Raw genomic sequence first — 23,678 nt, forward strand, 5'->3', positions numbered from 1 at the left:
CAACCCGCACGATGATCGCAATCGGTTCCACGTGGAGTAAGGGGCAGGTTGGCATTTGATCGCATACTCTGTGTTTCTACTTCTTTCGCGATCGTCCCTGGGCATGGAAGAGAGATTCAGAGCCTGCATACTTGGTACATCCCAGGCCTTTGCCCGGGGCTGTTTCGATTTCTGGCAGGCCTCTGCTCTGGGGGATTGTTTCGCCTAGACTCTCGAACCGACTCTACGGCGAAACGGTTCCAGCCTCAGCAAGCTAAAACTTTGGACGCCAATATCCAATACGAGCTGAGGAGCCACTGAAAAGACTTGAACCCTCGCCCCCCAATTCATTCAGCTGAAATTCCAATCGCAAAGCTTAAGTTTACCCAGACTTGTCGTGCATTGGGTATCGCTTGTAGTGGTGCGTGGTGACATCTGACTGTTGATTGGGATGTACATGTGCACCTCCCATTGCAACTTCATGTGAGCTGAGGTGGTCTGTATGGTATGTATGTATTGTCCTGTTCTTCTCTTCAGAGGCATCAGCACGTGCTGGGAGGAGGGGCTGTACATACCTGACAAATCCACTGATCAATACGAAATGCCTATACGGATACTGTGCCACACGCGATATTCCCGTGCCCTCCATTTCGCTATGCAGAATTTCGGCGTCAATCTCAAAGGAGGCAGGTGTCCTTTCTTCCGCTGGGAAAAGAGGGCATTAGGTATTATTAGCATATCAATCACTGTTTCCCCGTTCGTCTGCCCCCACCACGTCTGCCCCTCTACCTAGGTACCGGGCTAGGCGCCTTGTGGCCTAGCAGGTACTGGACTTTGAATGGCAGGTGGGTTGGTTGCCTGCGCTTGCCTGCGCTTGCCTGGAGCTCAAACAACACTGATACACTCATGATACGAGGGACCCAAACACCAGGAAATTCTAAAGAAACATTCAACCGCGCTGCCGGAAATTAGCATCTCTTGCAGAATCTCGTTCTTCCTTTTTGGACCTGCAAGTGGATTCCGTTCCCGAGATCATCCGAACTGTTCGATCTACAGCGCCGTACCGGGTAAGCGTGCCAAGCGGAGGGGAGAGACGTCAGTTCCGTCAGCCGCCTGATTGATTAGCCCCTCCAACCGTAAACGAGGCTGTCGAATCTTGGGCCTGTCTTGACCTTACCGATCGCAAGGCTACCTCCATCACCTCACGGCCTCTTGAGAGAGGGCTTTTTACATCCATCATGGCGCAGGTAAAGGCTTTGAATGCGTTGGAGGTTAGTAGAACATCATCACCATCATTCATTGGCATGCCTGGTCAGGACAGTTTATTAATTGCCCGACGTACAGCCTTTCCTGGCTCTCACCAAGTCGGCAACCTCGCCCCCGCGCAGCCGCTGATTTAGTCACGAGAGCCACTTCGACACCAAGCACTTATGTCTTCGCAGAACTCTTGCAATCGCCGCAAATCCAAGCACTTTCCCAGGCGCCCGAATATGCTCAGTACTATACCCTGCTGGAGATATTCTCCTACGGCACCTACTCCGATTACCGCGCCACTCAGAACCTCCCAAGCCTGAACGAACAGCAGACCTTGAAGCTGCGACAGCTTTCCCTACTGACCCTTGCCAAGAACCCCCACAACCTGAGTTATGCATCTCTACAGTCGGCCTTGGGCCTGAGCGATGCCCGCGCCCTGGAGGACTTGGTTATAAGCGCCATCTACGCAGATCTAATCACAGCACAACTCGACCCTCACAACCAGGTCGTCCACGTATCCTCCGTCTCCCCTCTGCGCGATCTGGCTCCCAACTCCATCCCCGCGATGCTGGCCAGTCTCCAGGACTGGTCTAGTCGCTGCACGACAACCTTGGCCGACCTCGAGGCGCAGATCGCCGCTATCAAGGATACTGCTGCCCAAAAGCATAGTGAGAAGAAGGCGTGGACGAGCAAGACAGAAGAGCTGATAGAGGACGAGAAATCATCCGACAAGGGTGCACACGGTCGCCAACAGACCAACATGATCAGCCGTGCCGTTGCTGGTATGCGCAGCGGTGGACGATATGGTAAGCGGGACAGGGGCGGGAATAGTATAGAGGATGAGGCTGACGATGACGAGGCAATGGACCTGGACGATAACCAAGAATTCAACGAAGGTTTTGAGGGGGGTTCTGCTGGTGCTGGGAAGAAGCGAGTCAACAGACGGAAAATGTGAGGCATTCGGGAACGGAAGCCTCGAGTTGGAGTGGTGGATCAGCTGGCATATTGCCCTTGCACACAGCGCTACAGGAACGGACTTGGAAGCTGTGATATGCTTCTGAAGCTGCCGGACAGGAAGCCGGGCTGGAACAGAGGTTTGTGTAGCCCTAGAAGAAGCAGACATGCCCATAGGCATCATAGACGTTACGTTGGGCAAGGGAAACATCCACAGCCCTCAATGAAGCACATGAGATATTAATGATTGTCGTTTTTGTTTATCTAGCTTTGGTGATGGCAGGAGTGAGATGGTGACATTGGCATACCTTAGCCCGAAGCATACAGTTTATTGGCAGTATTATTGCTATGAACAAATTGGTGGATACGAGTTTCATTGACTCGTCGTGAGATGTCAAAGTATGACCTAAGTTCAAGTTGGTCATTTGCTTGGGTTTTAACGGTAACAGCAGGGTTGCACCACCTTTGTCACAATAATTTACATCGAATACGGGTGATGCCCAAAGGTGGGCATTATTTGGAGTTTCTTGATTGTTCGAATATCCCGAAAGGCACGTACATTTCTAGATCGAGTTGGAAAACCACATTATAATCCGTGACTGGTGACTACTTGTTTATCTAAACTCAAGTAAGATGGGTTCCTGGGTATAATCTTGACATTTCGCAACTAGATATTCACCCCTCGATAATCGTCGCCATGCAACCTTTTGCTTTGCTTGCCATTACAAGAAACTTTTCCCTTTGCCTTTTGGTAACAGGATCCAACAACTCGAACTTAGAAAAACAAGAATGAGTGAAAGAAAACCACGCAGTTGGAACGTAAAGTTCTGGAATGCATGTGTCCAAAACCACATCCAGCACGCTGTTGTGTCTCAAACACATAACATAACGCCTTATTTTCGCCTCTGTAGCCTCCCTATCTCCATTGGGCTATTCACCGTTTAAAACCCGGTCGAATATTGGAGGATAACGAAGAGAAGGTATTATTCAGAATACACGCACGCCGGCTGATGATGAAGAATACAGTAGACAAACAGGTAAGGAAAGAGTCATAACATCGTGAGTGATTAATCCTTTGAAAGGAACGAGACACACTGTGGGAAAACCCCTATAACCTCTTGCCTGGCACGAGGATGAACAAGACGCACAGTGCAGCGTCTATCAGCACCGTTATGCCAAGCACCATCAGAGACCGCTTAACAAGCAGCTTACGTACGTATGGCTCTGTGATGCGGGAAAAGTTGAAGGGCGTATACTCAGAGAAACCAATCAGGCCCATAATTGGATCCAGGGAATACTGGTATGAGGCTAGGAGGTAAACTCCTACGGTGAACGGCAAGATGACCTAAACATGTTAGCATGGCATATCAACGGCGGGGTTCTTTCGAATTATAGCACATACCCAGCATCGAGTTTGCCTGGACATGTTCAGGAAGATGAGAACGAAAGCGGTCCAAAAGGCACCAAACATGGCAATGAGACCAGTAATCAACCTTGCGATGATGGTGGGCGGGATCAGGTTGCCCAAAGCACGGGCACGCAGGAAGCCAGGGAAGGCGTCACGCTCCATGGCCTGGAAGACATAATCCTTAGCGACGTCAAAGACCTCGGGGTCATCCCGTCCATCCTGTTCGATTGCGGTTGTGATGTCCTGAGTGATGGAGCCCGGGAGCGTAATCTCACGTTCGGCACCAGGCAAGAGAAAGGTGTACAGAATCTTTTCTGCGCTGGCTCGGATATCCTCTCTAGCTACGGCATGAGCTGGCGAATTCGAATCGGTTGTCAAGCCACGGGGAGTGCTGAGATGGCTACTGGCTCGAGCGCGACGTTCTTGACTGCTCGCGGGAGAATCTTGGTGCTGCATGCCGGGAGTGCCAGGAGTGACGGGTTGATCACGAAGGTATGCCGACATTTGGGCGTTTTGCTCTCTCTCCTTCTCAGTCGAGTAATGTGAAGGGCCGGCCGGGCCATCGCGCATTTCGCCCATAGCTTCCAATACCGCAGATGACCGTTTCGATCTACTTTCTCCGTCGGGGGTTCCCACTAGAACTGATCTTCTAAGTTCACGAACATAGTGGCGGCAGAGCGACATGTGCTGAGCAACATCGAGCCTAGAGTACAATTGTCAGTAACTTTCGCTTATTCGTCATCCTCCAACCGCGGATTCGAATTACCAGAAATCAAGGTAGTCGACTGATCGCTGTTGATCGCGCATATAAATGTAGAAAGAGAACAGGTCGACTGGTGGATGAGTGCGACGACTCAGCACTTCGAAGAGCGTCGGCAATCGGTTCCTGGTCATGTCGGGGATAGGCGACGGGGTGCCTCTCGAGAAGCTACTCGGCGGTTCATGGCCGGAGTAGGCCATTTTGGCGGTTGTATCGAAACGGAATAATTAATACTCTGAAGCAGCGTTTTTCCGTCGGGCGCGATGCGATGTGGCCGTCTAGGTTTTGGTGTGAACGAGTGTGGTTGAGGTTTAACTCTCCAGCTCGCACTGCACGGGAGGCTATTTTCGCAAGCTGGGCCGACCGAGTCGGATTGGGCGATGAATAGTCGCGTGGTTGCTGGGCGAATGAATGTGGAGCTGACAGACCTTGGGAGATTCGGGCAAGGTGACTTGTATTCACCAAGAAAAGAAGTGAACGAATGGTAATTGTGATGAACCGATTGTCATCAAGGAGTGGTTGCGATGACAGCAGATGTGACTTGATCAAGTTGCGCAACCACAAGGTTGGCTCGGCACCTTGGAGTAGTGTTTGGGCTTGTCAATAGGTTAAGTTAGTTGACAGGTACGCGGGCGTCGGGTTGCAAGGCGTTTCGAGCGAATTTGGTAGGACAAATTGGAGATTAGACGTCACGACGGATCGGAAATTGGTAGCACAGTCCGGTCTCTGCTGCTCCAAGACAAGAATGGGGCGCAGCCATGCACTGTAGGCGCAATACTTCGTCGGGCTGGGAGCTGTAGCGTGATTGGCAGGCGATTCAAGTCGAGCTCGGAAAGCAGAAGTGTACCTGATACAGCGGGACGAGGCAGACTGTGCAGAAGACTGTGAACCTCCAGCCAACGGGACTTCCTTTTCTCTCCTCGACCGTGTTTGACCTAGACGGGCCAGGCTTCTCAGCTCTCAGCTGCTTGCGATCGTCTTATGCTGAATGGTTGGTCTAAGCTTCTCCAATTGAGTGCTGTTTTTGCAGGAGGCAGGCAAAGAGACGGACCCAGTTGCTGACTGCCGCTCCACTCTGCGCTAATTTGCACGCGCCACAGCAGACAGGAAATATATCCAAGCCACCGAAGCCACCACCGCCACGCTTCCTAGGCTCTCCCCACTCTAGCCCTTCTTCATTGGTCAACGTTCTTGCCCTCTCAACCCACAAGCCCATCTACAATTTTCCCAGTGCAAGCAGGAAATATTCTCGATCGGGACTTTTGGACTACCGCAATTCTGTGAGAACACACGACGTAGCCCGACACGACAACCATTTCGACTAACCACCCACAGGACTACACATCAAACAGTAAGCGCAATCGCTATCACTGCTATACCTCAGCAAAGGTCAAATCCCCGAATTTATCTGACCACAAATCGCAGAAATGTCGTCCGGAAAGAAGACCTCGGGCAAGGGAGCCCTCGAGCAGGTTGTCGCTCGCGAGTACACCATTCACCTGCACAAGAGAGTACGTCTACCTTGAGGGATCCTGGGAGGAAGGAATATTTGTCTTGGCTATTTCGGAGGGAACTTGGGTTTTGGATCGCGACAAAATTGCTGACGAAATTTCCACCTACAGTTACATGGTGCTACCTTCAAGAAGCGGGCTCCCAAGGCCATCAAGGAGATCAAGGAGTTCGCCCACAAGACCATGGTACGATATTAACCCCCAGCCAATCTACTATCCCACGACTTCGCTGCTCTCGACGCTGCATCGCACCTGCGACGAATACCTTGGACGAAATGCGTGTGTACTAACCAGACTTTCGGCAATAGGGTACCTCCGATGTCCGCCTGGACCCCCCAGCTGAACAAGAAGGTGTGGGAGCAGGGTGTCAAGGGTGTCCCCCTACAGAATCCGCGTGCGCATCAGCCGCCGCCGTAACGACGAGGAGGGTGCCAAGGAGAAGCTGTACAGCTACGTGCAGGCTGTCAACGTCAAGAACCCCAAGGGTCTCGTGACGACCGTCGTCGAGGAATAAGTTCGCTACCGGTTTCCGCGTGGATGAAGGACGACGAAAGAAGAAAAGAACGACTTGACGAGCGGCGGCGTCTGTTTGTGTGTAAACGGCTGTGGTTCGAGGGCTAGATATTTTTTCACCACGAGAGGATATGGTGGAATGGAATCATCATATCGAGGTTCTCTATCTCTCACACGAAGGGCATGGTTTTGGAGTTCCGTCTGGTTTCCTTTACATGACATGGATTCTAGCTTCACTGGTCAAGGAAAAAATCAATTCGAGACAATGTGAATACCCACTTGCGCTGAGGCTGGATGCAGTATCGTCTCGGATGTTTTAATGTGTACTTGGTCCAGTCGAATTTTCATCCCAGGGATGATTCACATTATACCCGGAAAGGCTGATATGATCATGACAAGAATGAGTACTGCTTTACAACCATGATTCTGCATTTTTGGGATATTACAGTCCACCAGCAATGCGAGAAGCCTAGTGCGACTTGAATTTCGAGCCAAGCCCATTAAACGATCAACAGTCTGTTCGAACAGAAGCAAGTGCGTAAACACTAAATCCATGCATGTTGTCTCAGGGTAATATTCTGTATAGACATGCCCGGGCGAGTTCCCGGTATCCTTGTATAAACCCTGAACGTTCTGAACCCTGAATAGCAAAACCAAATACGGGTGCTATGCCATCCTTGAATACTGTCATGGGAGCAAACTACCATGAACAAGAAGCATGACTCCAATTTCTCCAATGCCGGCCATGCTCGTTTCACACATCATCATATTCCTCAAGCGGGTAGCCGAGGACTTGGGGGGTATAGTACAAATTTCACCAAACCAGTGTCTTTTCGGCAAAATTATCTAGTCATCGTCGACGTCTCGGTGGCGAGCGAGCACCTTTCGCTTGAACTCCTCCATGTCCTTATCCCACAACTCGGCGGCTTCTCCGTTCAGAGGCGAAGAGCTATCCAGTATGTTAGCAGGCAAGAGTCTTGAGGTGCGCGTATCGGTACGATTATGATAAAATAGATGAAAACCACGTACTTGTTGGGCTCGCCCAGAAGACTTTGCAGACTCAGAAGCACAGTCTGAATGTTGTATGCGGCAGTCCACTTATCCTTCAAGATGTCCAGACAGATACGGCCCGAGAAGTCAAAATTAGGGTGGTAGATGGGTGTCTTGAACAGGACTGTCGGCGGAGCGTAAGGGTAGTTGTTGGGGAATGCGAATGTAAGCTTGAAGGTCAGACCAGCATAAGGAGTGTCGTCAGGGCCTTCAATGGTGGCCGTCCAAGACAGCAGGTTGCCATCGGCTGAGGGGAAGGCCGATACACCGGGAGCAGGAGAGGTCATCAACTGCATGAGCTCTGTTTGCAGTCTGAAACAAAGTCGGATCATCAGTATACACTTCGTGGGTAGTCTCAGTTGGGGGCGACGTTACGTACCGCTTCGTCACGCTCTGAGCATCGGGTCCCTTTCGCGATCCGCCGAGCTTAGCGGCCTGGGCGCTGCCGGGCGCCGAGTTCTGGCTGTTTTCCGACTCGAAATCCATCTTTGATGGTCTATACGAACGATGGCTGATGTGCGTAGACTTTCTCAGGTCCAATAATGTGCGACTTCGGAAAGGTGTCTCTCAGTTTTCGAGTGACAAGGGCACAGTTGGACAAAGATGGCCGGCCGTTTGAACTGGCTTGTTTCAATTGGGGGCGGCTGGGCCGAAAGAAAGAGACGATCTGCTGGAATGGTAATTGTTGTTAGTTATGATCCCAAACGGCCTGAAAGAGAAATCGCAATCGTCCTCGGCTAGTCGAGGAACTCGACGATGTACAGAGAAAGAGCCAGGTCAAAGGCAATAATTTGAGGAAGGTCGGGACATGTATCGACCGACGACGGCGTGCAGATAGGTACATGTATGGATGTCTGGGAGAATAGCACAAACCTTAGGAAACCAACGGTCCTACACAGGAAATCAGATCAGGAAGAGAACGGATACAGCCGGTGAAGTTGCAGATTGAGGCTAGCTTGGAGGCTGGGAGGAAAAGAAAGACAAAAGTCGTAGGGTAGCAGGGGACGAAGATGGGTTGTCTCGCCGGTCAACGACCTCCCCTCACTATTTGCCAATCGAACGTCAACAACCAGCAGCCTATGGCAACCGCGATAAGATCTGTGGGAGGAGCAGGGATCCGAGTCTAACAGGGGATGGCTAGCGGCAAGGGGGCCTTGTGCTTGGGGGGGCTTAAATCTAAATGGCTTTTGGTGGGGTCTGGCTGCCTGCCAATCAATCCATGATGGCGCACCAGGCGCCCTTGAACAAAAACATGGAGGGCTCGCTGCTTCAATTTAGATCCAGTCAAATCCTTTTAATTGAGAAGACGCGACAGAATCGCGTAACGCTGTGAGAATGGTGAGTTTTCGCGTCTGGTTTGGCGATGGGCTCGCCTCGAGAAGCCACCACCACCACCACTACTTCAAGAACCACTCGGACGTCCCTTTTGGGACTCCCTAAGGAGCGGGGGTGCCTATCCAGCCCAGCTGTCTCGCCCGCACGCACACACAGACCAGAGAGCAGCTACTAACGCGCTATCATGCTACAGTCCCAACTTGATCCCCTTCCAAGGGACCTGCCATTCCGAATCATCTCCAAGACGATCGGAAGGGGCGCCTATGCCTCGTCAGTATTGCCGTTCCGCCATAGAGAAATATCATCATACGGATTCCCGACTAATACAGTTCCACACACAGCATCAAGAAGGCGGCTCCACTGGACACGCCCACTCCTGTCTTCGCAGTGAAGCTTATACACAAGGGCTATGCCGTCCAAAAAGGCCGGATATCTGCGAAGCAGATCGCCATGGAAGTTTCATTGCACTCGCACATTGGACAGCATCCCAACGTGATCGAGTGGTTTGCAACTGGCGAGGACTCGGTCTGGCGCTGGATAGCCATGGAGTATGCCGAAGGTGGTGACTTATTCGACAAGATCGAGGCTGATGTGGGCGTGACCGAAGACATCGCTCACCTCTACTTTTTGCAGCTCGTTAGTGGAGTGAGCTTCATGCATTCCAAGGGCGTGGCCCATCGCGATCTCAAGCCAGAGAACATACTCATGTCGGAGAGCGGAAATCTGAAACTGGCCGACTTCGGCATGGCGACCATGTTCGAGTACAAGGGCCAGCATAAGCTCAGCACCACCATGTGCGGCAGTCCACCGTACATTGCGCCCGAAGTCTTGACCAGCGGCAGGACCGACAAGAAGTCGGGCGAGGTGACGAAATATGCGGCCGAGCTGACAGACATGTGGTCCTGTGGCGTCATACTGTTCGTCCTGCTTGTTGGCAATACGCCATGGGACCAGCCGACTAAGGATAGCTGGGAGTTCCAGGAGTATGTGCGAACGAATGGCCGCAGCACCGATAACCTCTGGGGGAGGATACCAACGGACGCACTGTCTCTGCTTCGCGGTATGATGAATATCGAGGCGAGGAAGCGATTCTCGTTTGCGCAGATCCGTCAGCACCCATGGTATACCCGTAACAACAAATTTCTCGCGGCAAATGGGCAAATCTCCGACCCCCTCAATCTGGCTACTCAGATGCTCGAGAACCTCCGCATTGACTTCAGCCAGCAACCATCGTCCTCACAGCGACACTCACAACCCGCCGCAACCGGTGATGCTATGGATCTTGATCCAGCGCCTGTATTTGACTACAAAACGCCGGCTACGCAGCCAGAAACACCTATCCATGACGTGCTCTTCGACTGGGAACGCCCTCAATTACGAACCATCGGAGCTCACAATGTCTCGTTTACTCAGCCGATCTCCCGCGCGGATGCAGGCGCTTACACCTCGCACACGCAGTCACCGAGTCTGGTTGAGGCTTTGGCTGAAGAGCCGTCCATATCGCAGTTCTCCTCAACGCCGGGAGTGGCAATAACGCTGACGCAGAAGGCTCGACAATTTCGTGACATTGTACCTGCGCATGGATTCACGCGCTTCTTCTCCCCTATGCCTCCCCAACTCCTCGTACAAATGCTCAGCGATGCCCTTCACAACCTGAACGTGCCCCTGCCCCCAGGTGCTCCGTATATCGGTCAGGGCGACCATATCGCAACTCTGAGGGTGAAGACTGCTGATGGACGGCGGCAAGGTCTATACGGGGAGATCATGGTTGACAAATACTACTTGCCCGAGTCACAGGAGCTGTTGGAGGTGCGCTTCGTGAAGACGAAAGGCGACCCGCTGGAATGGCGACGTTTCTTCAAGAATGTGGTACTGCTCTGCAAAGATGGTGTTTATAAGCCGGATGCTTAGGAGGGCGCCCGATCCCGTCTTGATCAAGGATGACTGCATTTGTTTTCTGCGGCTGCATTGTAATATGTATTAATTATCGGCTCGACTACATGTATGGATGTAGATCCATTGGCAAGGAGTTTTTGTGCTACTGGTTCTGGCTAAGGGGGAGGAGGCATTGGCCTGATTATGATGATGGTACAGATGATGAGATATACACTTAGTTTTCTAGACTGGCCTAAAAGCCCTTTTCAATGTAGATGAATAGCACACAAGCACATCGTTCCGCTGTCTACGTTAGTCCCCGTGCTGGACAAGGTCGAAATGCGCGCACTCAGGAGGGACCACGGAACATGCAAACCAGGTCCTTAGGAGTCGAATCTCTCCTTAGGTACATATATAACCAGATAACACGGGCCCTTAACAGCGAAGTAGCTGAAATAGCCAATGCAGCTGAAGTACAGTTCTCCCCTGGGGGTTAATATTTCTACGAGGTGTTCCTCGCTTCGCTTAGAGCCTCTTGGTTCGAATCCAATGATGAATTCAACTTTTGGGGGGTTCTATTAAGATACCAACTACTTGTTTGTCGCAGGTATCTTTTGAACAAAACTATTAATCTATCTTTCCGGGTTTTGGTTTGTTTTTAAAACGATTATTCTTGTTTCTTTCCATTCTGAACTCCATTGTGAACACCTACACTCGCTTGGTAAAAACAAGTTGGCAGCCGTCCTAAATCCCGAATTAGTTACAAATCTTACAAGCAGACCGGACCAGATACATCGTGTATCAAGTTGTCAAGATGGGGACCAACTTACCATGGGAAACAAGGTGGCAAATACCCTAATTTCCTCCGAGCGAGGCGTGGGGTGGTGCACAAAGTCAATATCCATCGCCGCCTTGCTGATCATGTGCGCCATCTGCAGCGGCACGTAGCTGCGCGCCAGGCAGTCGTGGGGCCCCGCGCCGAATACGAGCCAGTTCTTGGTCTTGGACTCGGCGTCGCCGCTGATCCAGCGCTCCGGGTCGAAGGTCTCGGGGTCCGCGTAGACCTCCGGGTCGTGCAGGGCCGGGTAGCACGAGGGGATGACCATGGCACCCTTGCCGACCGTGTAGTCGGGCGTGATGGGGAACTTCTTGGTCGCGACGTAGGGCACGAAGATGACGGGCGGGCGGTAGCGCAGCAGCTCCTTGACCACGGCGCGCGTGTACGGCAGCTCTGGGTACATGTCGAGGTCGAAGGGCCGTCGGCGGTCGCCACCGCGAGCCGCGAGGTTCTCGGCGCGGATGCGGGCCACCATCTCGGGCCGCTGTGCCAGCACCTGAAAGAGCCAGGTCGTGGCGCTACTCGAGGCGTCCTGCGACGCGAACAGGAACGTGAAGAGCGTCCGGCCGATCTCCTCGTCGGAGAATACGGGGATCAGGTTCTGTGGCTTCTCCACGCCCGTCTCGCCCGCCGCGATGCGCTCGCGGTACCGCTCGCACGCCAGCATGTGCAGGACCCACTGGTCGACGACGCAGGTTGGCTCGGCCCCCGGACGCGCCATCTTCTCCTTGCAGGCGGCGGCGCAGCGGGCAAAGTCGACCTGGCAGGCGTCGGCGACGCGCTTGCCCCGCCACGGCTTGGTGCCGGGGATGTACATGGAGAGGGGGATGTTGACGAGCTCGAGGGCGGCGGTGACGAGGTAGAAGTCGTTGGCGATGCGTTTAACCGCATCCTGCGAGATGTAGCTACCGAAGAAGGTGCGGAGAGATAGCGCGCAGTTGATCTCGCGGAAGCGGACCATGAAGGAGGTGGGCTTGCCGTCATTGGCCTTGCTGTCAGCGACGAACTGGGAGAAGAACTGATCGTAAATGGACTCTTGCACGGGCAGGTACGTCGCAATGGCCTTGTTGGTAAAGAGGCCGGAGAGCCCCTTGCGGTACTCTACGTGTTCTCTGCCCTGTTTGAAGACCCAGGCTTTCGGGCTCATGATGTCCTCGGCGATAGGCACGATACAGGGCTTTAAGTAGCCCGGGGACTTGAATATTCTATGTGCAAGGTCCCTGTCGGAGGCCAGGACGACGAACCTGTCGTTGAAACTATTCAGTGCTTGGAAATCAACTTGGACATCATAGGGTAAACTTACTTATGGAAGATGGACACGCAGCTCAGGGGGCCACTGGCCCATTGTTGCTTGTAGCCTTCCCACTTCGGGTGAATTGCCTGAATGAACGGTCCAACGAAGGGTACCTTGAATGCCGGGCCAGCAATCGAGCCTTTCTGTATGATATAGCTACCTTCTAACATGTCAGTGGGGTGTGGGAAGAACAGCGCAGTGACGTTAAGGGACTTACATTGGTCGTATGCAACCAAGGCAAGCAGGATGGTCAAGGCGATCTTCCAGAAACCAAGTTCCGTAACATAGCTGGACATGAAACCCCCGAGCTGGCCTGACACAGTCTGTTGGATTTTTTTCAGTCGCATTGGCGTAGGAAGATGGCGAAATACTGCCGCCCTGGACAAGGGAAGCCATGATGGGGTTGAAATACGATGAAGTCGCTCAGATGTCAACGTCACAAGCCAAGACTTCACCCAGAGAGCCGGGAGCTTTCGAAGTATAAGGCAAAGAAGAAATGCACGGCGAGATTGAAAACATGTGGCAAAGAGCGAGTGATATGTATCCTTATGTATGCTGTTCTGGCCCTCCAAACCGGGGTCTCATAGTTGTAAGTGCTGCCAGGATTTCCAGCAGGCAGTGGGCCCTGATTGGCATTGGACCGTCCATCAAGCGGCCCGGCAAGCGAGGATGATCTCGCTACTGCGGTCATATTCGCAACTGTGCCTGCTTCTCCCTTCTCTAGCGGCAGGGGACTGTGGTGTTGTCAGTCTGCCTCATCTACAGAAGTCGAGGATGGCATCTCGGGAAAGAGAGGGGCTAGCCAGAAGAGGTTTAGTCTCCGACGAGACCCTTCCAGTCGCCATTCGCTCGGTTTGCTCAGTCTCAAAGTCTGCCCTTCATCAGTTCTTCTGCGTGCCCCGCCTTTTCTTCTCTCGCAGCAAAAGGTCGGAGTCTAGTCCTCTTCTGGCCTAGCCTCCACCCATCATCCCCAATGATCCGCAGTTGCGAAGTTCAGGCAAGACTGTGACTCTCTCTCCAGTCTGTGTGTGACATCCGGCATCCCGTAAGCAGAACCAACTGGGCCAGCGTGGTTTTCTTCCCGATGGGTGACGGATTGGCCTTTTGAATTCGTACATGTTCAATTGAGCTGGTCCAGTCCTTTCCAAACTTCTCAACAGCACTCTGTTCTCCGGAAGCAGTCTGCAGATTCGTTACCTACTCACTCAACCCTGTGACCTCCATATTGCTAGGGATGACAGCAGCAGCAGCAAAATGAGCACTACGGTAGGGGCTCTGCTCGCTAGCGCCTACCACACGTCCCACCACCTCTGCAGACGGCCTGCGCGAACCACCACTTCATGATGCGAAGAACCCTCCGAAGGTCTTGCGAAGCTTGCGCCAAGTCAAAGCTCAGCTGCGACCTTCGCACGCCGCAATGTTCCCGTTGCCTCAAAAGGAAGGCCACTTGCTCCTACGCGAATGAGCCTCTGTCCTCGCCTCCCGATGGACAATCGCCAGAGTCGCCGCAGGACTCTCCCACTCGTGGTGGTCACGATTGGGCTGTCACCCACGAGGTGCCGGTGCTGGCGGTCCGGAATGAAACCCCGGAATCGCCTATCTCCGAGCAGCTGATAGTATCCTTGCCCACAAGCATCACTTCCCTCGACCCCTTTGACTCTTTCCCGAGAACCCGTCTACCACGACAACATGTACAACGGTTGATATATCACTGTAAGATTTCAAGGCGTTGTTCTAATCTCTGTTACTTATGTATTGTGTTCGTTTCCCGATCTTTTGCTAAACATTTCTCGCAGTCTTGTCTAAGATCGCTTTTCAGTATTACCCACTAGATCTCAACGCGGACTCCAACCCATTCATCGTCTCATGGTGGCCTGTTGCGCTAGAAGACCCTGCATTGTTCCACGTGTCATTGCAAACAGCATCACTGGATGATGAGCTGGTTGCCCAGAAAGGCTTCCCCATATCCGAGATGCTCATGGCAGATTCCCTGTCGCTCGTGAGACAGAAGGTCGAAAATCCCACTTCAGCCATCGAAGATGCAACCATGGACAGTGTGGTCACATTGGCCGCAATCGAAGTAAGACTCCTTTTCCATCTTGCTGCCGACTGATCGGGCTAATCGTACAAAACAATGAAGCATGGGAAGGGAAATTTCCAGATCAGCAAGCTGCACATCACTGGCATAATACGAATGGTGAAGATGCGAGGCGGGATCAACGAGTTGAAGCTTGCAAGTCCCTTGACAGCACGGATGGTTGCCTGGTAAGTAATGCATTGCTCGAACCCGGCTGGACGACACTAACATGATCCTGTGCCCAGGGTCTGTCTGATTGTCACAGGTTCTCCGCAGTTCCCAGTCCAGGATGATGACGGTTGTGGAGATGGACTCAGCCCTATACCACAGTGGCGCTCTACCCCTATAGAGCCGGAGCCCCTGTCCATTCAAGCCCCTGATCTGGAACCTCAGATACACTCCATTCTCGCCCGCCTAAATCAAGTTGTCCGAGAGTCGCAAACCTCGGGCTTATCGACAACCGACCTTCATGATTTGACCTGTTACGTCATTCATAGACTGTTGCTTTCACCTTGCCACACTGATCAATATTCTCAGTCTACGACAGTATCGGAATGTATCCGACACGCTATGATCCTATATATGTTTATCATACACGGACCAACATATTTTCCACATACAGTGATGATGAACGGTATCACAGTCCAGCTCAAGAACGGCCTTGAAATTTTGTTTGCAACGGGCCGCAAATACGACGAGGTGTTGTTATGGCTGGTCTCGGTGGGCCTTGTAGCCTCTGTCGACACCGCAGAACATCAATGGTTCAGAACACGAGCGGCAGAAAGCACACTGGTGCTGGGGTTGTACACTTGGGAAGATGTGCTCGCTCAGATGAGGATCGTTCTCTGGCTAGATAAGCCCCTGGGGTCATCCTTCCGGCGGCGGTGGGAGGAAATTCTTTTTAACGCCAACTGATGTACCTGGACACCTAGAAGAAGACTGCAAGTTTTCTAAGTGCTTCTACCACGAAACTATATACACCAAAATAAAACATACAAAAAGTGGTCACAAATTCAGCCTCGAGCCCCGACTGGCTGGGCCTTCTCGTCTGAATAGGCAGAGGTGAACAAACTAGGCATGTCAGATCCGTAAGTATAGGCTTTGAATGTCTTGGACAACATGACTGCATACTTGTATTGAAAGGCGCTCGTATTCAGGGGCGCTGCGTCATGGGCGGTGGTTGCAGTTTGCAGCGTAAGCAGGATCGTTCCAGGTAACAGAGCTGGAAAATGCTGGATTCGCCCCCATTCCCAGAATCCATGGCTATGGAAGTCGGAGGATAATGTATTGACCGCATACGAGTTAAATACCTCAGGCGAGGCGGTTTATTGAACGGCCGATGAGGCCGGATATTCTCCCCGTCGCTTGCCGTATGCTGTGAAAGGTGATCAAACAGATCGAGTTCCTACCATGACTGTGCCCCATCTCGTATTCGTGCAGCATATTTTGTCACTCTAAAGCATGCTGCAAGGATAAGCCAGTGTTTCAAAGGCCTTTGTAGACACTCTCAATATATGATGCCATATATAATATGTTTACACGTAGCGATGGTGGAATCTCGGTCATCAGAGTCAGTGGGCAAGCCGAATGCTTTGTGCAGTTGGGTCAGCGTTTGTACAGAGCTGACAAGAGACAAAGGGTGGAATACTTGTTCTAGGCCGTAGGAGCATCTCGCTTATGTTGATTACCAGGAGAAGCCGGTTTGGAAGCCGAATATAGTAACATCAGTATACAAGTATAATTTATGGGGCAACTGTCTATGCGACTAATGCATTCTGCATAAAAGGCTAATGCTATTTGTGCCACTCTATGGCATATGTCCATGTGGTTCAATGCATGTGTGTAGCGCCAACCCTTTTCATCCATCCCCATGTTGGAGAAAAAGTTGGGATAAATGGGGTCACTTCCCAAACACCCGTCACCACCGATCAATGATCGACATAAGATCAAGCGATCGGATAATAAGGAGCTGCAGTGCACACGGAAACACAGCGACACGAAACGCTCTGTGAGAGGTCCTGGCCATTTGTTTCGCTGCCAGAGTTGGTGTGATGACTCGGAGCTCGGACGACGGGGCAAGCAAACGCGATCACCTGGCTTTTTCTAACTGGACTGGCTGGCGTAATCATGTCTTACAATTTCTTCATCCGCATGCGACAGAGGGAAGGGAAGAAAAGAACTGCCGGTGGTCACAGGCTGTAGAATTAAGGGCACAGGGGGAGGGTTACATGGAGTCTTACAGGTACGTCCCAAAAGGAGGCACACACTTGGCCAACACGAGTCAAGAGGGATAAATGTCCACCTATTAATAACGAAGAGGGAAGCCAGCGTTTCATGCCCGGCGGCCATCTGCGAATGCCCGCATTGGGGGGCTTCAGCTTGGCAACTGGGGAGGACCTGGTTCTGGGCCCGTGGGCATTCCAGGCACAGGCTTGGAGGCTCGGAGGCTAAGCGCTAAGCCAGTAGGGTTAAACAGGGTTGGTAGCGATGGTAGTAGTAGGTACATCATGTGTAGCGCAGTGGCGGGCCAGTGGTGCCGCAGTAAACGCAGGTGGCAGGTGGGTATTACTTGGCTGTACTAGGTAGCACCACCACTCAGCGGTACGGTACGTACGCCAACGCCTGCAACAAACAACTTGAATTCAACCCTAGCACAACCCCTCCGAAAGCTGGCGGTTCTTGGTCATCCAATCAATCGGGTTTGGCTGGGGGTGTACTATTAATCTATCCGCGAGAACTTCGATTGGCTCTCGCGTGTGCTCGCTACATCCTCCGGTTCGGCCCCCCTGCCCAGACCAGTACATGCCTACCAGAACGACCAGAAGGGTCAGAATGGCCGTCTGGGAACCCCCTTCCCCCTGCTTTTGGGGTGCCTGTTGAACCCCTGTTCCAGTGCCTCTTGGCCAGAACAGGCGGGTGACCGGATTGGGCCCTGTCGATCCATCTGCAAACGGTCATCATTCGTTTTCTGACCAAGTCGTCCGTACAGCGCCAGCCAGACGCCGCTTTGGCGGGGGGCTATGCTTATGCCCATGAAGTGCCATGCGATTGTTCAATGTATTCAATGTTGGTTGTAGGCTTATTTTAAATTCTCGACAATGCCCGTTCCTCTTGATCCCGTCTCCTCTTGTTGCTCTTTCTGACTGACCTTTGCCATTCATTCTTTTGTACCACCCAGTCAATCACTTTTGCCTTCCTCTCGTTCTTCCTTGTCCGTTCTGTTCATGCTCATTCAATAGGTGCTGGCAGAGCCATACACACATAAACCGTACCCTTCCAGTCTCTTCTGCCTAGTAGCAGCTTCGATTCTCACCACCGCTTTACATTCGATACCTTGACTTTTTTGTTTCGTTTACAACAGGCACCCCTGAGTACCGTACCCGCTCACTAAACTTCTTCATCATCGCTTGAAACACACGACCACATCAAAATGGGAAAGATTGCCCGGATCGGACTGGCTGCGGCCCTGGCTTCCACCAGCACGGCCTACACGCTTGCCGCAGACAACGATATCACCATCAAGGACACGGCCAGCCAGATCGCCAAGGGGCTCTTCGACGCCTACTACGACCCCGCCGCCACCACTGGACAGTTCAAACAGACCCATGACTGGTTCTGGTGGCTCTCGGGCACCGCCTGGAACGGCCTGCTCGACTACACCCTCCTGACCAACGACACCACCTACAAGCAACCATTCCTAGACGCCCTGGCCAAGAACGTCGGCGAGAACTACGACTTCGTCCCCGCCTCGCAGGTCAACTGGGAGGCCAACGATGACCAGGCCTACTGGGTCTACAACGCCCTCACCGCCATGGAGTATAACTTCGACCCTCTGCCCTGCCCCAGTGGCGGCTCATCATCACCCTGCGAGACGGCCTGGGTAAAGCTCAGCAGCAATGCATTTGACCGCTTCGTGAGCCGCTGGGCTGCGGACGCTGGTACCTGCAACGGCGGCCTGAAGTGGCAGTTCAACCCTGCCAGCAAGGGTTACGGTACGCAATCATCCCGAGGTTTTTGCTCAAGGAATGGTCATAGCTAATGGACATATACAGATTACAAGAACTCCGTGACCAATGGCGGGTTCTTCCAGACCGCTGCCAGACTGGCACGGTACACTGGGGACCAAAAGTATGCCGACTGGGCAAACAAGGTCTGGGATTGGTCCACCGGTGTCGGCTTCGTCAGCGCCGATTTCCACGTCGTCGACGGTGCCGGCGATGGTGGCAGCGACAACTGCACCAAGAAGGACAAGAACGAGTGGACCTACAACAGCGCCACCTACATGATGGGCGCCGCTAATATGTTCGCCTACACCAACGGCGACAAGGTCTGGGAGGAGCGGGTCCAGGGCCTCGTCAACACGGCCAAGACGCAGTTCTTCACCGAGGACGGCATCATGCGCGAGGCCTGCGAGGCCAGCAACAAGTGCAACACCGACAACACCAGCTTCAAGTCCAGCCTGGCGCGCTGGATGGGCCGCACGGCCGTCCTCGTCCCCAGCGTCCGCCAGACCATCACCGACCTCCTCGAGAAGAGCGCCACGGCCGCCGCCAAGACCTGTTCCGGCTCGACATGCGGTAACCTCTGGACCGCCAGCTCCCCGGGGGCCGGCAAGCAGGACTTCGGCACCCAGCTCAGCGCCCTCGAAATCGTGCAGAGCCTGCTGGTCCTGGATGCGCCACTAAAGCTGGCCACCGCGCAAGGTGCTCAGGCTCCTGAGCCTGCTCAACCCCGGATCAAGTTCTCGATGAGCGTCCACAAGGCGTCGTAAATGACCACAGCTACAGAGGCTCATTTCCTGTAGTGGACTTAGTAGGCAACGAGTAACGGCCAGAATATTCTCACATGGATATTGTGTATTATTTTCTATTATCAATAGCTATTATCAATAGGGAGGCGTAGGTCAGGAAAAACTTTTTGAGTGTTTTAGACTATTTTCCCCCGTATCACAACGGCTTCTTCTAGTGTCACATAGACGAGCAGATCTCGAGATATCTAAGACACGTTTTTATTCCACCGTACTTGCTTTTAGATTGACTCCTTGTGATATTTTCGCGTTCTGTTCACATTGAATCTCTGTGTTTATCATCTCAATGGGAGTATTGTCCACCTGGCTGAGCATCTTGACATTTACTAGGGTAAGTTTTTACAGTGTTGCCCTAGTAAATTTCAAGATGCTCAAGTGGGATGGATAATGAGGGAAATGCCCTCATGTCATCACTTAAAGTAGCCAAAAGGGGACGCATGATCTAGTGGGACAACCACTTGGAGATAACCCTTGTTAACATTACATTCAGGGTAAATAAATTGTTGTTGGAAATCATTGTACAGGGTTCAGTATGGAGTGACTATATGTGTGCGACATTTGGATAGGAAAATGATGGCATTGCAAGATAGCAAAGAAAATGCAATTCAGTTAGTTAAGTACCGCTCGGCGAATAGAGACCAGTGTCGGTAGGACTCCAGGACCTGGCTGGCTTTATAGTGGACTGCATCTTGAGAGGGCAAGGATAAAATTTTACTTCCATGCCCCAGGCTTGCCCGGGATTCGAAACCTGCACCGATAGGTGAATAGCACCCAGAGGCAACAAAAATAGAAGCATCTGATTGATCTAGCCACTCAATGAGGTGAATTGGCGATCAATCAGATGCTGAAAGAATCGATACCTCTTAGGCGTTATAAGGTGAGCCTCGTTCTATATAATAGGGGGGTGGGGCCACAGCCCGACCTTCCTCCCAAGTGCAGCCAGCACGAAGGCTGAACATATCCAAATCCACTTACAGCAAAGACATCACAGATAATACGGTGCTCATGCGTCGTTGCTCTTATGCATATCGTCACGGCCTGATAGTGGGGGATGCCCACGCAGAGTAGTGGCAGCACGCTCAGGAGTCACCAATGTGATGGTGAAGCCCCTAGCCATTTTTACATGTAAACCTAACTCAGTGTGTTGTCCAGTTCTATCCAACATAAGTCAATCGTACACGAGAACTGGTTCTCTAACTTTGTGTCATCGTTAGGGCCCTAGTCCCACGTTCCTGCCATTATTCATCTCATTACGTTTCCCACTTGTTTGGCTACACTGACCATTCCTTCCATCCACTCACTTGGCCGCTTTCATTAGGTCTACTCCAGTTATACCAGTCCGGGCCCCAAGCTTTTAAAGATAGCCTTGGTCTCCTCCGGCATTCGCCGCTCGCCGGTCTGGTTCAGGGCCAGGTCCTCCAGCATGGACTCCTGGAGCCGGAGCCCCTGCGCCGAGTCGATGCCCCAGCTCTCGATCTCCTCGAACACTTTCCAGCACAGCGCTTGCCATAGCACGCCGTGGCCATCATCACGGCTGCCCCGCACAAAGGCCTCATAATCGGCGTCTGGCCAGCCAGGCCCCCACACCTTCTCGATGTAGGCGTGGCACATCTCATGCACCAGCGCCCGCATCAGGTGCTCGATGCTGTAGTGGCCCCCGTCGTCAGGGCTTCGTAGCACGAGCCCGATGCGCAGCCGCCGACGCCGCCGTAGCGACTTGGCGCTCCGGTAGAGCAGGCTGGTCCAGACTGTCGCGCCCGGGTGCTCGTCGTACTCTAGCATGTCTTGCTCTTCCTCTGCCCTTTCCTCTTTCGCCCCTTTCCTACTGCCGTCGCCACTACCACCGCAGCAGCCGCGACCAGCACCGCCGCGCTTAAGACCACGGCAACCCTTGGTCACCCCGTTGCCGCGACCGCCCGAGGAAAAGGCATGGCGGCGCACTCCCAGATAGCGGCGCAGCCCGCCGCACCAGGTCGAGGGCATCGACTCGAAGATGTCGAGGCGGACGCGGTCGCACGGCATCTTCTGATGCTCGAAATCGTGCTCGCGGTACTTTTTCCGCAGCATGCCCTCGAAGAAGAGGCCGTCCAGGAACTCGTACAGGCGGCGCAGGTCGCGGACCAGCTGCGCCCGGACCTCGTGGTCGGCGTACTGGTGCAGCGCGGTGCGCTCCCAGGTGCGCAGGATGTGGACGATGCTCCTGCGATGGTAGTCGCAGTAGGACTTGCGGCGGTCGTCATGTTCCGACGACGACGACAACGGCTTGACTTGGGGAGTGGTGGCCCCTGATCCCGACCCGGACGCGGACGCGGATGCGGACCCCACCCCGGCCTCTGCTGCTGGTGCGGTGGAGTCGCTGAAGAACTCTGTGGTGCAGGTGTACAGATGGTAGACGTCGTCGAAGAAGCCCATGTTGTCTCCAGCCATGACGCTGACGCTCCGAAGGGTCATTGTGCACAAGCCTGCGACTGGTGAGAATGAGTGGATGATTGGGTCTTGTTTTGGCAGGTGGTGAGGGACCCTGCAGAATTTTGAGTGAAGTTTAAATCAGGGGTGACCTGATGTCGATAGTGCGGCGACTTGACGAGCGCCTCCCAAAGCTTGTGATAAATAGAGCGACGGGATGTCAGATGAGCTGGGCTGCGCTTTGGGTGTTGGTGTTTCCCCGGATTCCTAAATAGTCGATCCAACGAGGAGATTGATTTCCAGCCGCCCGGCCAGGTAGGCCAATTTAAGAGAGGTATAACTCGAGGCGGTGTTTGCTGCACTACACCAGTGCCTTCCTTGGTATACTGGGTTGAACCCGACAGGTCAGCGACAAATAAAGGAAATAGCCATCGATACACGCACAACTGGGATGTTCATGTGGAATCTGGTTTTAATAGAGGTCCCTTGGTAGTGCGACCGGGTTGTGGCATTGTCGAGATAAAAGCTCTTCGGCTTCTTTGTTCTTCCTTCTTCTTCAGGGGCGCTTGGGTAAGTATTGGCAGAAGTGGTGGCCGCCACCCTAATAAATCAGTGATTGATCGGATGCGATGTGATTTAGTCCAGCGCATTTGTGTCCTGGTTATTTGCTTATTGCATGCATTTGTGACGGGAGGTATTCTCAGCTGGGCCGGGTGTTCTGAGACATCAGCGCTTGCTTTTCGTTGCTCACTCTAATCTACGTGATTACTGTACCTCAGTACTGACTCTAGACAGGACAACTCATCGGGAGAACACAGATCAAATTATATGGATAGCCTCTCTCTCTCTCTCTCTCTTTCTCTCTCTGCGTGTGTGTGTAATAGAGTTTGACGGTATGATATTGTATATTCAATAGCAACTGTAGATGGTACGAAAGAGAGCAAAACCTTTTTGCGAACGGTAACGGTCGGGGGTCCAATGATTGGTTCGCTCGAGCGGTGCCGCTGCCGCTGACTTTAGCCCCTGACCAGACGGGACGTTCAGTAGTGTAACGCCGTTTTTCGTCACATCATAAACCCAAGTTACACACACACAGGCTTACACTAGCACTTGATAGGCGTAGAGGGGGTTTCTGCGGGTGCCGATAGCTTCAACGTACCGTTCTCACCAGTATAGGATTCACCAACCCGTCTCTGCTTTCAGTTCAACGAAGTCAAGCCCAGATTCCACAACTGCGAGCCCTTGCTCTTCTGATCGCCACCCACAGCCACCACCAACCTCTCTGCGGTGATTGGATGCGAGCAGTGCGAAAACGTCCTCCCAACCTCCTGCCGCTGGCAGCACTGCTGGACCGATTGGAGCAAGGCGACGAACCGGTGGAGCCGTGAGACCGGCCGCTGCTGGGAACGCGAATGATGCAGCAGCATCACTATTGCATGGCGACAAGGGGCGCAGCATAAGCATCGACGGAAATTCCTGCTAGACGCTTGCCAGCATAGTGCCTTAGAACGGCGTTGGAGTCCAGGTCCATGTTGCGTGTCATGTATGCGCTCGCGGCGCTCTACTTCGCCGCCGACGAAGCCCGGGATCGTGGCGGCAATTACGGAAGGGTCGTGA

The 23,678-nt window shown here is 52.9% G+C and overlaps 9 protein-coding genes across 9 annotated transcripts; 5 read left to right on the plus strand and 4 right to left on the minus strand.

The window, feature by feature from the left end:
• Positions 1–1,217: 1,217 nt before the first annotated feature.
• On the plus strand, positions 1,218–2,188 carry PG997_012288 (PCI domain-containing protein; the record flags this gene model as incomplete). Its single annotated transcript, XM_066816602.1, has 2 exons — positions 1,218–1,250; positions 1,301–2,188. The coding sequence occupies 2 exons, from the start codon at positions 1,218–1,220 to the stop codon at positions 2,186–2,188; spliced, it is 921 nt and encodes a 306-aa protein (XP_066662294.1).
• A 1,107-nt stretch (positions 2,189–3,295) lies between these two features.
• PG997_012289 (uncharacterized protein) lies at positions 3,296–4,555 on the minus strand (the record flags this gene model as incomplete). The annotated part of the gene is made up of 3 exons (XM_066816603.1): positions 3,296–3,532; positions 3,590–4,298; positions 4,362–4,555. The coding sequence occupies 3 exons, from the start codon at positions 4,553–4,555 to the stop codon at positions 3,296–3,298; spliced, it is 1,140 nt and encodes a 379-aa protein (XP_066662295.1).
• Positions 4,556–5,540: 985 nt separating this feature from the next.
• On the plus strand, positions 5,541–6,380 carry PG997_012290 (60S ribosomal protein eL31; the record flags this gene model as incomplete). The annotated part of the gene is given in 5 exon segments (XM_066816604.1): positions 5,541–5,706; positions 5,781–5,866; positions 5,978–6,052; positions 6,175–6,239; positions 6,254–6,380. 4 exon segments carry the CDS (start codon positions 5,783–5,785, stop codon positions 6,378–6,380), a joined length of 351 nt encoding a protein of 116 aa, XP_066662296.1. The 5' UTR covers positions 5,541–5,706; positions 5,781–5,782.
• Positions 6,381–7,225: 845 nt separating this feature from the next.
• Positions 7,226–7,915, minus strand: PG997_012291 (Ubiquitin-conjugating enzyme/RWD-like protein; the record flags this gene model as incomplete). The annotated part of the gene is made up of 3 exons (XM_066816605.1): positions 7,226–7,328; positions 7,409–7,741; positions 7,809–7,915. The coding sequence occupies 3 exons, from the start codon at positions 7,913–7,915 to the stop codon at positions 7,226–7,228; spliced, it is 543 nt and encodes a 180-aa protein (XP_066662297.1).
• A 1,033-nt stretch (positions 7,916–8,948) lies between these two features.
• On the plus strand, positions 8,949–10,675 carry PG997_012292 (uncharacterized protein; the record flags this gene model as incomplete). Its single annotated transcript, XM_066816606.1, has 2 exons — positions 8,949–9,034; positions 9,106–10,675. The coding sequence occupies 2 exons, from the start codon at positions 8,949–8,951 to the stop codon at positions 10,673–10,675; spliced, it is 1,656 nt and encodes a 551-aa protein (XP_066662298.1).
• Positions 10,676–11,347: 672 nt separating this feature from the next.
• Positions 11,348–13,118, minus strand: PG997_012293 (cytochrome P450; the record flags this gene model as incomplete). Its single annotated transcript, XM_066816607.1, has 4 exons — positions 11,348–11,383; positions 11,470–12,721; positions 12,781–12,931; positions 12,989–13,118. 4 exons carry the CDS (start codon positions 13,116–13,118, stop codon positions 11,348–11,350), a joined length of 1,569 nt encoding a protein of 522 aa, XP_066662299.1.
• Positions 13,119–14,114: 996 nt separating this feature from the next.
• PG997_012294 (uncharacterized protein) lies at positions 14,115–15,763 on the plus strand (the record flags this gene model as incomplete). Its single annotated transcript, XM_066816608.1, has 4 exons — positions 14,115–14,484; positions 14,568–14,851; positions 14,912–15,036; positions 15,094–15,763. The coding sequence occupies 4 exons, from the start codon at positions 14,115–14,117 to the stop codon at positions 15,761–15,763; spliced, it is 1,449 nt and encodes a 482-aa protein (XP_066662300.1).
• Positions 15,764–18,278: 2,515 nt separating this feature from the next.
• On the plus strand, positions 18,279–19,619 carry PG997_012295 (glycoside hydrolase family 76 protein; the record flags this gene model as incomplete). Its single annotated transcript, XM_066816609.1, has 2 exons — positions 18,279–18,840; positions 18,901–19,619. The coding sequence occupies 2 exons, from the start codon at positions 18,279–18,281 to the stop codon at positions 19,617–19,619; spliced, it is 1,281 nt and encodes a 426-aa protein (XP_066662301.1).
• A 1,365-nt stretch (positions 19,620–20,984) lies between these two features.
• On the minus strand, positions 20,985–22,106 carry PG997_012296 (uncharacterized protein; the record flags this gene model as incomplete). Its single annotated transcript, XM_066816610.1, has 1 exon — positions 20,985–22,106. One exon carries the CDS (start codon positions 22,104–22,106, stop codon positions 20,985–20,987), a length of 1,122 nt encoding a protein of 373 aa, XP_066662302.1.
• Between the last annotated feature and the right edge of the window lie 1,572 nt (positions 22,107–23,678).

Source organism: Apiospora hydei, assembly GCF_038363865.1.
Source record: "Apiospora hydei strain CBS 114990 chromosome Unknown utg000009l_segment0_segment0, whole genome shotgun sequence".
NCBI lineage: Eukaryota > Fungi > Ascomycota > Sordariomycetes > Amphisphaeriales > Apiosporaceae > Apiospora > Apiospora hydei.